This window comes from Coccinella septempunctata, chromosome 2 (genome assembly GCF_907165205.1).
Source record: "Coccinella septempunctata chromosome 2, icCocSept1.1, whole genome shotgun sequence".
In the NCBI taxonomy this organism is placed as follows: Eukaryota; Metazoa; Arthropoda; class Insecta; order Coleoptera; family Coccinellidae; genus Coccinella; species Coccinella septempunctata.
In genome coordinates, this window is record NC_058190.1 from 50,970,594 (window position 1) to 50,986,124 (window position 15,531).

Genomic DNA, 15,531 nt, shown 5'->3' on the forward strand with positions numbered 1-15,531 from the left:
TAGAAGATCATAAACGATGGTTTATTCGAGGACGAAAGCTGAGTGAATGGGAGGTTCAAAAACAACGCCACTTACTAATTCATGATACATTTAATGATATCATTCTCTATCAATTTGCTAAACATACTTATTATTGAATTTTTTCTACATAAAATATCACATATTTCTTTCATCTAGCCCAACAGAGGTTATCATATCCATAATCGAGTTTCTGAGTATATAAAAAGAGGCCATCTCAAAAACAGAGTCATGAAAAACGTTTAGGTCATAACGATTATTTTTGAGTACCCATTTAGATTTCGAAAATGGAAGAGTCCAGAATATTACGATTACATATTTCAATAACCCCTGTATACTAGTTAAGTTAGTAGCAAACAAATTGTACTTCTCTTAAGATAAGTATGTACAGCACATGACAGTAATATTGAGATGTATTCGTCAATTTTCAAGCTTCTAGAGCCGATATGTATTTACAAATTATTATTATTAGTTTTAGGCAGAGGATGAGGTTACTGTCAATATCGATATGTTCCTATGCAAAATGGTATTTTTGATATTCGGAATCGGACATCGGATTATTACATGGTACAAAAATTATTTTTTTCACAAAGTTTTCAATATGATCTTCAAAAACATGAATACTTAGGTTAAAGGAAGCTAGAAATGGTACTGTTTTGTGATAAATATATGTGTCAAACATTCATGAATAGGTCAAACTTTATTTGTCGAATTATTAAGTATACTTGACCTGAGGCCTCCTTCACCAAAGTCATAGACACCAAATTATTCCTACCATCTTATGAATTTCATGAAAAATATTGTAAAAAATTGATCTGAGTTAAATAAACCCATATTTCCAACCCACAATCACGTTTTAACTTCTACTCTCAACAGTAACCTGCCTTCTCGAATGATTGGAAGACATTCCGTTGCTGCAGAAAGTGAAAGTAAAAAAAATTCATCATGAAATTATTCAATAGATTTATTATGTCATCGGTTTACACCGATAATATAATAATTGTTGATATGAAACGATATGTTTTATGAAAAATTCTGGGTCTGCTCATAAAGATTCCAATGTTTTGACCCATTAGATATGATGACTTTTCCACGAATTGATAATTTTAAGGAAATGCAATATTTCATCCTCTGATTTGTTTATCTCTGCCTCAAATTAGTACCATCAGAAAAATTCAACTGTGACAAGAATAACAATACGAATTTTATTATTGTTCACTTGGAAGAATCGCAATTACAACAATAAAACTTATGTTGTTTTTGTTCAGAATAAATTTTGAATATTTGTTTTTTACAATGTAACACCAGTATTGGATGACGTTAAAGACTTGCATTCAGGTAGATCGACAGAAACATCATTTCAATTAGTACCAAACATCACACATCAGAAACATGATTTTATAATATACATCAGTGTCGATAACAATTATCTACTTATCGTAAATTTACAATATACACATTCAGATTCAACTACAACGTCTCTATATTTATGAACAATAAATCCTGTGTTGATGACAAGAGAGTTCCTTGAAAAATTAAACGTACGCTTATATTCACATTACGTAAGAATTTGAATTCGATTATTTATCTACAGTCATTAAGCGAGCCTTTTTTTAAAAAGCGGTAGACTCACTACGTAGGTACCAAAGTGATGAATGGTGATATGTATTTACAAGGGAAAATATACAGTGGGGATCTCGTAATTTGGGAAGGGATCCATGATCCAGTTCATTATTATTTCAAAGTGTGGAATGGACATGAAATCTCCAAACCACTTGAATATATTCCACAAAGCACATAGCAGAGTTCATACCTACTGAATATGATTCAAAATCATGAGAAAAATTTCATTTATAAGATTATTTTGGAGAGGAACCCTGATGGAACTTTATGAAATATAATGGGAATTTTTTACACAATTGCAACAAGTCGCAAGGTCCAGATATTGTTACAAACATTTTCTGATGGACATATTCTTCTTCCTCAGTTTATGAGAACTTGTTTAACGTCAGTTTTTGATCATCACTATGCACTCACTCAAACTGGACGGTCCAGACAAATTTACAAAAGACACTCACTCTATATTTGGGGTTGATATAAAACGCCTATGTGTGAAACTTTGTTTTAAACACAACTTTCTGGAAGTCTATTGGCCATCAGTCTCTCTTTGATGGCGAATCCGTTGAACTCAACATCAGACGCTCTCTGTAAGGTCGAGGAGTTTCCGTTGCCAAGCCTTAGGTCCTTAGGTCGAGAGTCTCTAGGAAAAGTACCCAAACCTGTTACTGGGTTAGTGTATTGGTGAAACTGAAGAAAAATACAAGAATTAGGAAATATAGTGTGGTGTGAGATACGTGAAAAAGTTCTGTTCAACAGTTATTGTTTTCCTTATTGGTGAATTTCTGCTAGGTCATCAAATGAAGTTGGCTCTATAAGTTTAATTATGGTGTACTTACATTTTCATCCAAACCAGAGGCTTGTTGACTTATTGGGCTAACCCACTGAGCCGGAGGAACACCACTACCAATTTCGTAGCTATGCGAAGAAGGCATATGCCTTAATACCGAGGGAATACTGGCACCATTGGGTGGCAAACGTTTCAGACTGCCGCCATCAGGTGAACCTAGAAAATAAGACATACACTTATTACAATATAGAAGCATAAGGAATGCGTAAGGAATGTCTTGAACTAGAAAATTAAAGGAGGAATGAGGACATAGCCTCCTTGAAGCCCTTTCAAATTCTGAAGTTCATTGGAACTCTGGAACTGGAGGGCGCTGAGAACAGTTTTTATGGGGAGCACAAAAGACCATAAGGTCGCAGTGAAATTTAACCCCCTTACAAAACTATAAACAACCTACGTTAAGAATTTTGGTGCTCAGCTGTATGTCTCCTCTGACGAGCCGCTATTGATATACAGGGTGGTCCAGATCGTAACCAAGAAATTTTAAGCAAGTATTCTACATAAAAAATAAGCCCTAGTTTTTCATATAAACATATGTCGAGAAATGCTTCCTCTCCGAGATACGGGGTGTTAAAATTATAGAAAAAAAAATGTTTTTCATTAATAACTTTCACACTGCTTGAAATATTTTTATGAAATTTGAGACATAGGTTTTGAACGTCAAGGAGCACTTTTTGCATAATATCACTTCTTTTCTATTCTACAAGTGGCGTCCGTACTGCAGCGAGACTGAATATTTTCAGAAAAAAAAATGATACGCCACTGGTTTTTCCGACAATGAAAATTACTATTTATATCCGTATTTAATTTGGAGCAAATTCGTTCTCTTGAGTTTTTGCTGTACGAGGCACCGTTTCCGGTTAAAAAAATAAAACACATTCTCATGCATGAAGAAATCGCCAAAATTTGATATGGTAGGTACATATAATAATAATAAGACCGTGGTAAGCTTTTTATTGCTATATTAAATTTTGGCGATTTCTTCATGCATGAGAATGTGTTTTATTTTTTTAACCGGAAACGGTGCCTCGTACAGCAAAAAGTCAAGAGAACGAATTTGCTCAAAATTAAATACGGATTTAAATAGTAATTTTCATTGTCGGAAAAACCAGTGGCGTATCATTTTTTTTTCTGAAAATATTCAGTCTCGCTGCAGTACGGACGCCACTGGTAGAATAGAAAAGAAGTGATATTATGCAAAAAGTGCTCCTTGACGCTCAAAACCAATGTCTCAAATTTCATAAAAATATTTCAAGCAGTGTGAAAGTTATTAATGAAAAACATTTTTTTTTCTATAATTTTAACACCCCGTATCTCGGAGATAAAGCATTTCTCGACATATGTTTATATGACAAACTCGGGCTTATTTTTGATGTAGAATACGTGGTTAAAATTTCTTGGTTACGATCTGGACCACACTGTGAATGCCAATGGACATCTAAATACGTAATTTGCGAAGGTACAGTGCTTGCAGAGTGATTTCAGTCCATTTTCCGGTTGAGGTGGATGACAAAAAAGGACACAATTGGAAAATTCACTACATTCAATGGGATATGAATAGAATCAGAGGCACCAAATAATTCCCTATCGGAATCGCCACCTGCACCCCATTGGCCAAACTGGGACTGCACGCAGACAGATAACCAGCCGTTCACGATGGCCAACAACAACAACCACCAGAAACGTCCACTTTTTCACTACGGATTACAGCTCTAATTTCAACGTATCCGCCAACCGAAATATCCATTATTCCAGGACGTATATATTTCTTCCAGCGGGACTGAAACGATACGAGTTTGGATTCGATGAATTTTTGATGGCGCCCAACGATTATTCTACAGTCGTATTGTCCGCCTCCGGCTCTGATATGAACGCGGGGCCGGATTTGGAAACGGAATATCCGTCTTTTGTCTCGAACGACCCTTATCGAATGATGTCTGTTCGAACGGAGGAAGACCTGGGAATTCTATCGACGAATCGCGCGGAAGGAATTATCGAATTAGCGGATCTGCCGTTTATGACGGGAGCTGCCTACAGACCAGATCAGTTCTCATGCCCAGCACCTCATCCAATTCGGCTAAGAGGTGATTAGGCACGAGAACTAGTTCGTTTGGATCATTCAGGGTTAGGTTGTGGAGCCTGCGAGTTGCTTGTCTTGCCTCTAACCGCAGAATAAACGAATAAAAGAAGTCTATGCATTGAAAAACGTCACCAAATCAACATAGCATGACAACATCAAGGAAAAAACTTCTCCAGTGAATCTTCACTTACCAAATTTGGCAGGTATAACGTCAGGATCCTTCTCGTCCCCTTCCCTGGGAGAAGAACTCCTCAGCAATGGCTTCGTCGAAGACAGCGTGTTGTGCTGAGTCCCACCTCCGCCGATGACTTTGTGCTCTAACGTTGCGTTTCTGTGGCCCGAGGATCTTCTCACCCTTATGATGACGATCAGAACCACGATTATTATCGTTAAAACTGCTCCAATGATCACGCCAAGCGCAGGGGAGAACTGAATGTCACCATCATAAGCTGAAAAAAAAATAGACAGATCTAAATGGCATGATAGTTTTTAGAGCTAGTAGTAGAATTACTAGGGAACAGCGTGTTGCTTTGAATCGGAAAGAAAGAACAAATTGTCAATAAAGTGTCAGAAGTTTTTTTTTGATTTCTTCCCCGTTTTTTCAATTTTCTAGTGAATAATCACTGGTATATCTATGGGAGATGATTCCCCAATATAATGGTCCTGTAGCGTTCCTCGAACAACTGAAGAAAAGAAGAATCATCACTTGGAAGACTGGACCTGGTCGAAAGGCCCTCCCAGTCAAAAGCAAGATTTGGCTATTATTAATTTGAGTACTGAAGGCATTTCTAACGACGAGGGTGATCCTCCACCAAGATCAGCAGAAGATTTTTGACGCAGAGATGATATTCCTCCCAATGCAATTGAAAAACAAGTTATGTAGCTATGATTATTTATTTTGTTCTTCAGTCATCATCAAGTCTTGAAATAAGTTTGGATGAAGGCTTTATTATTCGCCCTTTTTCTCGTTTTCTGCTCTATTTCTTTGTTTCAGATATTATTTCGAAATGAAAAGAGGATACAGAAATTTTTTATGTCAATGGAAAGGAAGCCCTTCAGTATTTAAAACTTATTCTGTAAACAAATTTGTCATCACTACACTTCTCACGGGGAGACAGGGTTTTTTTACTGAGGGTTTTCCCTAAGCTCTTGTATCATACTTTAAATTGTATGGTACCCCGTTACACTAACCTTTGCTAAAACTCATACATATGCTATATTGTTTGATAACTAAAAATGTATTGCTGACATTCAAAAGAATATATATATATACATATATACTAAGAAATTTCACAACAATTGACCGAGTTTCACTTAAATTGCAATCAATAAGACATAAAGTTCCAACTAATTCAATTTCCTATTGATAATGCGTATGCTATGACAATTGACAAATCGCAAGGCCAATACTTGGGTGTTTGTGGCTGGAATCTTGAGAATCGCTCAAGAAAACTAATATGTCGTTTATCACATATGGTTCTTCATTGAGCGAACTGCAAACCATGTGAAAAGCAAATGTTATACAACAATAACCTTTTAAATGAAGCAAATGCCTTGCTGACTTCTAATGAATCTTCAAACTATCTGGAAAATTTAAAGTATCTAGCAGAATTGAACTGGAACATCAACCAAATCCAAGTCGGTCGTTTAACACCAAAATTAAAAAATTACGGACACTTAAGCGAAAGTGCTATCCGAGAAAACAGCCCAATTCTTACTCTCTCGTAAAAACAAGATTCTAATGCGGAAAATCCGGGCTACATGCAGCGGAAACTGCACCGCGGAGCTGGCCATTATTCCACAGAGGATCAGAATTCGCCTAATCTCTGGCTTCGGTTAACGATCAGCCGGAAAATTCCGATGATCGTAACTGGCGTTCTTGTTATAAAAGACCGGAAGAACAGAAGTTCGTTTTTAATGATACCGATAGCGGATAGCCGTGTGTAATTTTCGTGGATGCCGAGGGAACGATATTTTTATACGGCGTGTAGGTCGGGAGTGGCCCGGTTTGAAATTCACGTCAGGAGCTGCGCACCATTCCGGTGATTGTTATTAGATTTTGGGGTTTTTACGGGAATTTTTTCGTTTTTTGTTCGGAGGGGGAGATCGTCAATATGCGTCCGCTGCTCGAATGCTTAACGGGCTTGAGGTGCGGGGTAAGGGAATACAGAATTTGATTATTGAATCTGTACAGGATGATTCACCCTACAATGTCCACTCCCTGTAACGGTTCTCAACCGATACAATATGATTGGCATCATTTCACACATAGTTTTAAAGATTTGACAAAAAAATTGAGAATTTTAGAAATCAACAAATAAAACAACAAATGATCTCAATGATAGGAGACAAAGCAGGCTATATTTGGATTCTGTCTGGGGCTCATTCTTGTTCTTCTTTCTCGGAAACATGATTCATAAGCCCCTTCTACCATATTCTTTACAAGCTCCCTCAAACAACTACACAATCTCTATAAAATTCCAAGTTCCGAGTTCTTGGAATATATTCTGTTATAGACATAATGAGCAGCTCGAACAGCATTGCCTTCATCTTCTTCGAACGTAAACAGAGGTAGAAAACGCGTTTTCTTGTTATAATCTGTCCAAATCAATTTGCAATGCCACAGTCATGTGAAATCAAACAACCAAACCAGCACCCTATTCATAACTTACACCGTAATTGGAACACCTTTTATTGAAGCGACGTTAAAATATTACATACGAAGATTTTCAGAATAGGGTGCCTATTCATATTTCCTCATTCACTTCTCCCATTCAGTATAACGCTGAATGAATATGCATGCAAATTTTCTCGATGTAGCTTTAATTCATTAATATAGAATTTCAGGGGGAGATTAAAATTTTTGAGCCGGACTCTGAAAGCTTTTCTCACAACTAGGCATTCGATTTCACCCAGCAATTCACCCAGTTGATTCATTGGAATTTCACGGGTAGGAGGTACTGGATTGTTAAAAAGCAACACAAGGGACCTTGGTTGACAATTGGAGCAGTTTTCATACCCCAAGTTTTTCATTTCTACGGAAGTCCAATCTACTTATGTACTTAGATCTCATTTATTGTTGGATGTGTAAAAAGCAATAATATTCACTAGATATCCATTGGATGTTGATTGTGGATGTGATTCAAAACTTTATGCCATCGAAACAATTTGAATTACCCTCTGAAAGATACTTGGGAACAATGAATAATAATGAAACAGATAACTCCTTACCAGGGAGGCAATGAATTCAATATACTAGCCAATGTGTCAACATCAGGAAAACGAAAGGAAGAACGTCCCACCGAAGAAGAGCAGATGCTGACCACGGTCAGCATTCCAAGTTACACAGGTTTCTATAAAAATCTAGAGGCACACAGATTGTCCCATTAGATTATCTAGTGAGCCACCACAAGCCAGCCAGGAAAGTATCAAAAAAGAAGGCCAAACCTCAAAAAACCTTGATGGGATGAGACAAAATAAGGACACTACTAGTTGGAATTTTACAGGCCACTGAAGACTAAAAGGTCATATTCTGAAGACATTTGAACGGCTCAGGCTGTGTGAAAACGGGTGCCAGAAAGTTTTTTCTAGGAGAAAGTTTCTCGAGGAAAATCTGACTACCAAAGTTCCCGAAAAAAAACTTCTTGGAGCTCGAAGATGAAACAAGCATGTCTAATAGGCCTCAATTTCCACCCTACAAGTCCACCGGTCTAATCTAGACTAATAATACAAGGGGGCGATTTGTCAGTATGCCCCTGGGTATACCGTAATAAGAAAATTCCAGCGGAAAGAGAAACGACAAGGAATATTCCTGTCGCACCTAAGGGCTATGGAAACGGAATGAGTACTAGACGTCTGCTCCATTTTTACTATCGCTTTATCGCGATTATACCGGACCAGCAGTCTTCGGAATGTTAATGTCAGCTGTTTGCGCAAAGAATTCTTTTCTCATTTTCTCTTTTTCCAGCGGAATATTTCGTTAAGTACCCAATCGAGCGCGAACCTGATGGCCATTCTAGGGAATAAGCTTTTCTCGGTCGAGCAGTTGCGATGATATCTGTATGATGGTTGGGAAAATTCACGAATTGATAAACATGGACGTTCGCTTTTTTTTTCTCGTGAGTAGGATCACCAGGAGACAACTTATGTGACTAGGTTGATTCACCAGGGGATAAAATATTGAAAATTTTCTCGTATTCCTAATATATACTGCAAGTTATCTCTTATCTCTGATCTAATTTCACAGAGTGACTCTACAGCTAGTTTACAACAGAAAAGTTCCTATAGAGTAGGGTCCAATTATTTCCATTGCAGAGGTATCCAAAATACTGAAAATACTTTGAAAACTAACTTATTCAATATTCATTTTATATACCATGGGAAAAGTTACCGATTGAGATGAAAATTCTGAAAATACACTGCGCAAAAAAAATTAACGCACATTTTGGGAATCTCAAATTTATCCTAACTGAACGTGTTCTCAATGATAATTATTTTTATCAGAATTATGCATGGATATGTTATCCACTTTCAACAGTTTTCTTCAATAGAGATGTTTTTTCCCAGCAGGAATAAAAAAGGATTATATTATCAGATTTTGAATGTATTGGCTGATTGGCTCCATTCTAAAATCAGTTGTTTTCGATCAATTCAAGTGATCAATAGTTTTTCTTTCGTTTGATTTTCTACACTCGATCGCTATGCAACGCGAAACACGCAATTTGACCCAAGAGGAATGTGCCCAAGCGGTAGTTTTGCGAGAAGAAGGGTGGACATACACAAGAATTGCAGAAAGGTTTGTAGTTTCCCATACAAGTGTGTCCAGAATGTTGCAGCGATTCAGGGAGACAGGTATGAATGTCCGAAGACCAGGACAGGGTAGACACCACGGGTAACAACTGCCATTCAAGAACGTTACTTGAGAGTTTCTTCGTTGATACAACGGTTTGCAACCGCTCGCCTCCTTCAAATTCAGCTTGAGCAAACTCATGTGGTGCAAATTAGCACTCAGACAATAAGAAATCGCCTCAGAGAATATGATTTAAGACCTCGTGCAGCTCTTACCCCAGCCTATCGAAGGGCGCGTTTGGATTTTGCGAGAGAGCATATACATTGAGAAGAGGCCGATTGGGAAAGAGTTATCATCACAGATGAGTCTAGATTATGCCTCTACCATTGTGATCGACGTTCCCTTGTATACAGACGTCCACATGAAAGATATGCTCAGTGCATTTTCCTTAATACTACTGGTTTCGGGGGAGGATCGATTATGGTATGGGGTGGAATATCTTTGACTGCTCGCACAGACCTAGTGGTCGTTGATAGTGGAGCTATGAATGCTGATAAGTATATAAGGAACATTCTTGAAGAGCATGTAGTGCCATTTGCCCCATACATTGGTGAAAATTTCATTTATATGGACGATAATGCCAGACCCCATCGTGCGCGCATCGTTCAGGAGTAAATTGAAGAGGTTGAAGTCTCTCGAATGGAATGGCCAGCAAGAAGTCCAGATGTCAATCCGATTGAGCAGGTTTGGGACAACCTCAGTAGGCTGGGAAGTTCACAAAATCATCCAGCTACTCTTAATGACTTAGGAATCCAACTCGGAGAAATCTGGAAAGGATTAGATCAGAACATTTTAAGATCACTCATTTTGAGTATGAACCGTCGTTGCCGAGCTGTAATTAACGCAAGGGGTGGAAATACCAGGTATTAAATCACTTATCAGCATTTCAGTATTTTGAAAATTGTTCATTTCTCTTCTTTCACATAAGATTCGGTGAAATCCTGAATTTTTCTTCCATTTAATGTGTCTTGTTTCGTTCAAAACCTTCCCGAGAGAACATAAAAAATAAGTTATAAAGTCAATGTAGAGTTAACTTTCATTAAAATTGAGATTTTCAGAATGTGCGTTATTTTTTTGCGCAGTGTATATACCTTGTTCTGTGTGAATAACTTCTCAACGAATAGTAAATGGACTATACTCTATAAAAACTTTTGCCTGCAGAATCACTCTGTGAAATTTGGCCAGAGATCTAACTTCTACGCCCTGTATACACTGTGCTTTAGATACGCAACATACATTTAGACTCCTTCATATTTTGTCCTCCAGACCGGAAAAAAAAGATACGATCTTATCACCCCATATTCCTCCGTTTTAATAGGCTCTTCAATTTTGCCCCAGAACATCCATCACATACATAATAGCAATACGCAGTGCGGAAAAATCGCGAACGAAATCTCGCAACTTCTATTTAATGAGAGAATATCTCAGAGATCGGTGTAGCGTGAAACGGCATCGTCGCGTATATCTGAATTGAATTTTTTATTAGGTCGCAATTTTCATTTATTACGAGGAGGAGAGATTGGGGAGAGAGACGGCGCTTCAAGGTGGAAAACAGAAAAAAAAAACGGACGGTCTACTGCGAAAGGATATCCATCTAGTTACTTCAATTTGGGTGGATTAAGCTGGGACCAAGGGGAGGTTTTTTCTCAAGGAAGAAAGTTGGGGAGAATTCCTGACTCTCATACAGGAATATTGGTTTTGGATTCTCATTCAAGAGTTCTCAGATTATTAAAAGTATGTACTATGGTGTGAAAAATGCAAGGAATCGGCCTAGAAACAAAAAAAATATGTACAGGGATTTCTAATGGGAAGTTCCCTTTTGATTACCTTTTTTTGAGTTAAAAACTTTCTAATTTTTGTTTCATTCAATGGAGGAAAGTAGTAGTCCTACCTTTGTAGGACTATGATCCTTAATTGAATTGAATTGAAAACTGTAAAGTATGGGGAGTAGAGAGAAGGAGAACGATCGCAGTACTAAAAATGTGTCCCCGAAAACGTGAACGTAGGCTAGGAGTCGCTGCGATCGCTACGTTTATCGATAAGGGGTGGGGATTTTAGCGTCAATTTCAAATGAACAGTCTTCATTTTATTTTAGGTTATGTGTCATCGTGGTTTTTCCGATGATTTTTCAAACACCTTTCTTCAAATCTATATTAAATATGAGTTCTCTGAATTATATGCGATAAAATACAAGTCATATTATAAAGGCGACTATGTTATGAGCTTTATTCATTCATAATAAATGAGGAAATCAATGAAATTCAAAAGAAATGACTGGTCAAAAAAATTTTACCTACGTTTGTTCATCATTGTTTATTGAAAACAGGTATGTTAGTTGGTTTATTGTAATCATCAAAATTATATAAACTCGCAGTGAGGAGTATATAGTATACATCAAGAAAACAAAAGGTAGCAATCTCAGATTTAAAACTTAGGTATTAGAGTAGTTTCTGTTTCCAATAATCAGCTGAGAACCATTATAAACGATATATTATGTTATGCCAACAAGATTCTTCAAGAATATCTACTTCTGAACCATGTAGTTTTATTGGTAGATATTCTTATTCAGAAGAGTCCACTCATCACGAGGGATGGCAATTTCGATTTCGTTCATAATGAATCCATCATCTTTTTGATATCTTCATCGCAAAAGTGCTCTTGACACACAAATTGATTCCGAGTTCTCTCCGATGCCAAAACATTCTAGCACACTCTTCAACATTTCACCATGGTTGTTCTCTTATCAAATTTGAAAACAATAATATTCTCATCATCTGTCACCAGGAAGACTATTCACTCAGCCAACTACAATTAGTTTAATTCAAAATTTCGCCATCCCGTGATGGCCAGCGCGCCTGTTGGCAAAATCATGAACTACCCTATTGGTACATGTTTTAGGGGACAAAAAATCTATGGTTTCAAAGCAGCGATCGTTCTCCTTCTCTCTACTCTCCATACTGTAGAGTATAAACAGAATGAGTTCTATTCTTCATCATTTACTTGTCCTAAGAGCTCAAATTTTTGAACAGATTTCATTGTGACCTCTTTTCCACTTGAACTCAATGTTATAAACAAAAGATTCACTATTTTTGAAGTGATTTTCAACAATTTCGATGCGTTTTGAAGTGTATATTGTCTTATTACTAATGGCGGATTCGTCATTTGTCAAAAACTGACAGATATTCATATGGCAGCTGTCAAAATAGGGGGGATATTTTAAAATTGAGCCCCAAATAGGATAAACTGTAGGAGACTTTCAAAACAGCATACTTACGGTGGTAGGAAATGGGTTCAATATTATTGAATCTACTGTTACACTTTCGGAGCATAAAACCAGACAGCGTCCAAATCGAATATTGTCCTCTCAAGCAATTTTTGTAAGTAGCTGTGATATCTCTCCCCTTTAATCCAGTTTACTGTATGAAAACTTTCAAAACGATTGCTTTTTAGTCCGCTGTCTCTTGTTATATACTCCCGTTACAGAAATCCAATCTATCCAGTAGATGTCCTTGAAATTTTATTGCACAGAGCCCCTCCTCGACACTTCCAGTCTGTTGCAAAGATCTCCGCTGGATAAATACAATAAAACCCTCAAATCAAAATAGCCGATACGATAAGACGGGAAATAAAACGTCAATCCCGGGTAAAATAACAGATAGCGGGGCAATCCAATCACTGTAATCTCAAAATTGGTCCCGGATCGTCCGGAATTCAATAAGAGGAGGACAACACACCTTGCCTGCGCGACCTGCGAGGGGCCATTGTATTAATTTGCAGGAAATAAATCCGCCTTGGTGATCAATCTTACTTTGTCCGCGTTTTCCTGGATTCATACCTCCAGTTTTTCCGTTTCGACAGGGGGGTATCGCAGTATTGTAATCGATGATGTCCAGGTTTGGTTTATCAGATGAAGCTCAGTTTGTAGATTAGCGCAGCAAAGTTTTACTGAGGAATATACAAGTGTTGGTTTTTATGAATCCTTATCAATATTCTATCTTGGCTTGTTGGCTGCTGGAGTACTTTGATACTAGGACGCGCTAGCAATAGTCAGGATATTCCGTATCTGCTCTCATTGAGGTGAGAGTTGTGTTTCTCTGACGAGGTCAAAAAATATCGAAACCAACATTCATCGAGAAGTTCTTTCTTTCGGTGGTTGGCTAGTTTATGATTTAGATCGTAGCATTTGTGGATATCTTTATCTTTGTGTATTACTCTTGCGAATATTATTTCTTTATGGATAGAAGAATATTTATTCAACTCAATCAATGATTGAAATCAATGAATTTTCATAATATTTGAGCTAAGGATAACAGTTGAAGAAAAATTTTTTCTCGCTTCATTTCTGATTGTTTCGGTTTGTTTTTTTAATATCTGAGTTTACTTATTGTTTCTACCTGAACTGTTTCAATATCCCCATACCATGAAAACATTCTAAAACTGAATAGAATAGTATTTTTGGTTTCTTATCATACAAGTCGAGTACATTTGCCAGAAAAAGAGCACTAACTATGATCGCCTTCTATTGGCCCAAAACCTTCAATACTGCGAGATCTGAAAAGTATCTGGATCCCAGAAAAAAATTTCTTCACCACCTCCTGATTGGTTTTCCCACCGCCATCTCAGGAAGCATGAATGAGATGAGGTCTGGTAGAAATTAACGATTGCAAGTTTTATGGAAAGGAGAAAGAATTCAGGATCACTTGGTTACAGTTAAATACCTCGTCTAGTGAATGCTTTGATTTGGTCTGTAAAGAAATGAATGTAGAGTTCCCTCCATACTCTTGCACGGGAAAGGTGAACTTCGAATGCGAAATTAGTCCATGATTGTAACCAGATACCCATAGTGTTTTGAAGTTTTTTACATCCGAAACTTTCAACATAAGAATGGGAATTCATTCAGATGTATACCACCCGCCGATATGAAACGATCTGAATTGAACTAGCCATTTTGCCATCGTCGGGACAACTACATGGATACCGTCCCACCTAAGAAGAGCAGATGTTGAGCATGATTTTCGGTCTCATTTGACCTAGTCAGAGTAACACAACTCCTTCTCTGATGGAAAAACGTTTGGAATTGATGGAGCGTTCTCCATTTAGTTGTCCTGACGATGGCAAATTGGCTAGATCAATTCAGATCGTAACACTTTTGGTTATATTCATATTATTGTATTCTTCCTTAAGGCTTTTCGGTCTGCACGTGGTGAAAACTCGTTTATTCCTACCATAATTACCTGAACTGGGACCAGCTCATATCATTCGGTTCATTGTCAATTGCAAACCCGGAATCTGCATGGCATCCGTATATTTCCGGTTGTTCCGAGGGCCATTCTCCAGTCGCTAATCCGAAATCAATCGAGGCACGAACGCTCGATAATTGCCGAATTGCTACCGCTATCCGTCCGCTCGCAGGACCAGAAAGATCAAGATAAAACTGAGGCCAATATGCGGGTTCGTGGAGGAGAATTGTGGACACATTCGTTTGCACGTCCGTGCCGTAGCTTAGACTAATGGCCTTCTTGAGCTCATTTCTATTCTATTATCCCAGGTCTGCCTATTTTATCGGGGGAATTGTTCCCGTTCGAAACACCAGACCGGAGTCATTAGGCGCTTCTGCTCTGCCTCGGATTATTTAAGACTGGGGGGCGGTGATTTCGGGATTAAATCGCGGAAGAGATAAATAAAAACCGGGCGTATTGCCACGTACTATGAGGGGCTATCGGGTCGGGGTGAATACTTTTCGAACTGCCATTATGGCTTCATCTCGGCACAGCTTCGCGTCATTGATGTGCCAATTGCTGGACTATTTGGGGTCCCAGATTGAAAGATTGCCATCATTCAGAATTTAAGACATCTGCGAACAAGACGCAAGATGTTTGGGGGCTCCTTGGACTGTACCAGAGCCTTCGAATATAAAAATTCAATTTTTTATTTAACAAGATGAAATAATTAGTTCCCAAATATTAGTTTTCCACTTTTTGCTTCGTTTTATTCGACCTACAAAGACTTTCCATTCATTTGTATTCATGAACTTTATTAAGAGTGATCATATCCTCTTTCTTCTTGTGCTAGTTAAACCTGGGCATTATATAATAGTTGCCAAGTTGCCCTGTATATAAT

The 15,531-nt window shown here is 37.8% G+C and overlaps 1 protein-coding gene across 1 annotated transcript in view; it reads right to left on the minus strand.

Annotated features, from left to right (window-relative positions):
* Positions 1-75: 75 nt before the first annotated feature.
* Positions 76-15,531, minus strand: part of LOC123307370 (neural cell adhesion molecule 2) — a 146,272-nt gene continuing 130,816 nt past the window's right edge. The window contains exons 10-12 of the mRNA XM_044889654.1: positions 4,754-5,011; positions 2,475-2,641; positions 76-2,325 (exon numbers count right to left, since the gene is read on the minus strand). Coding sequence (XP_044745589.1) covers positions 2,143-2,325; positions 2,475-2,641; positions 4,754-5,011 — 608 coding nt within the window. The 3' untranslated portion in view covers positions 76-2,142. The remainder of the gene's footprint in view (positions 2,326-2,474; positions 2,642-4,753; positions 5,012-15,531) is intronic.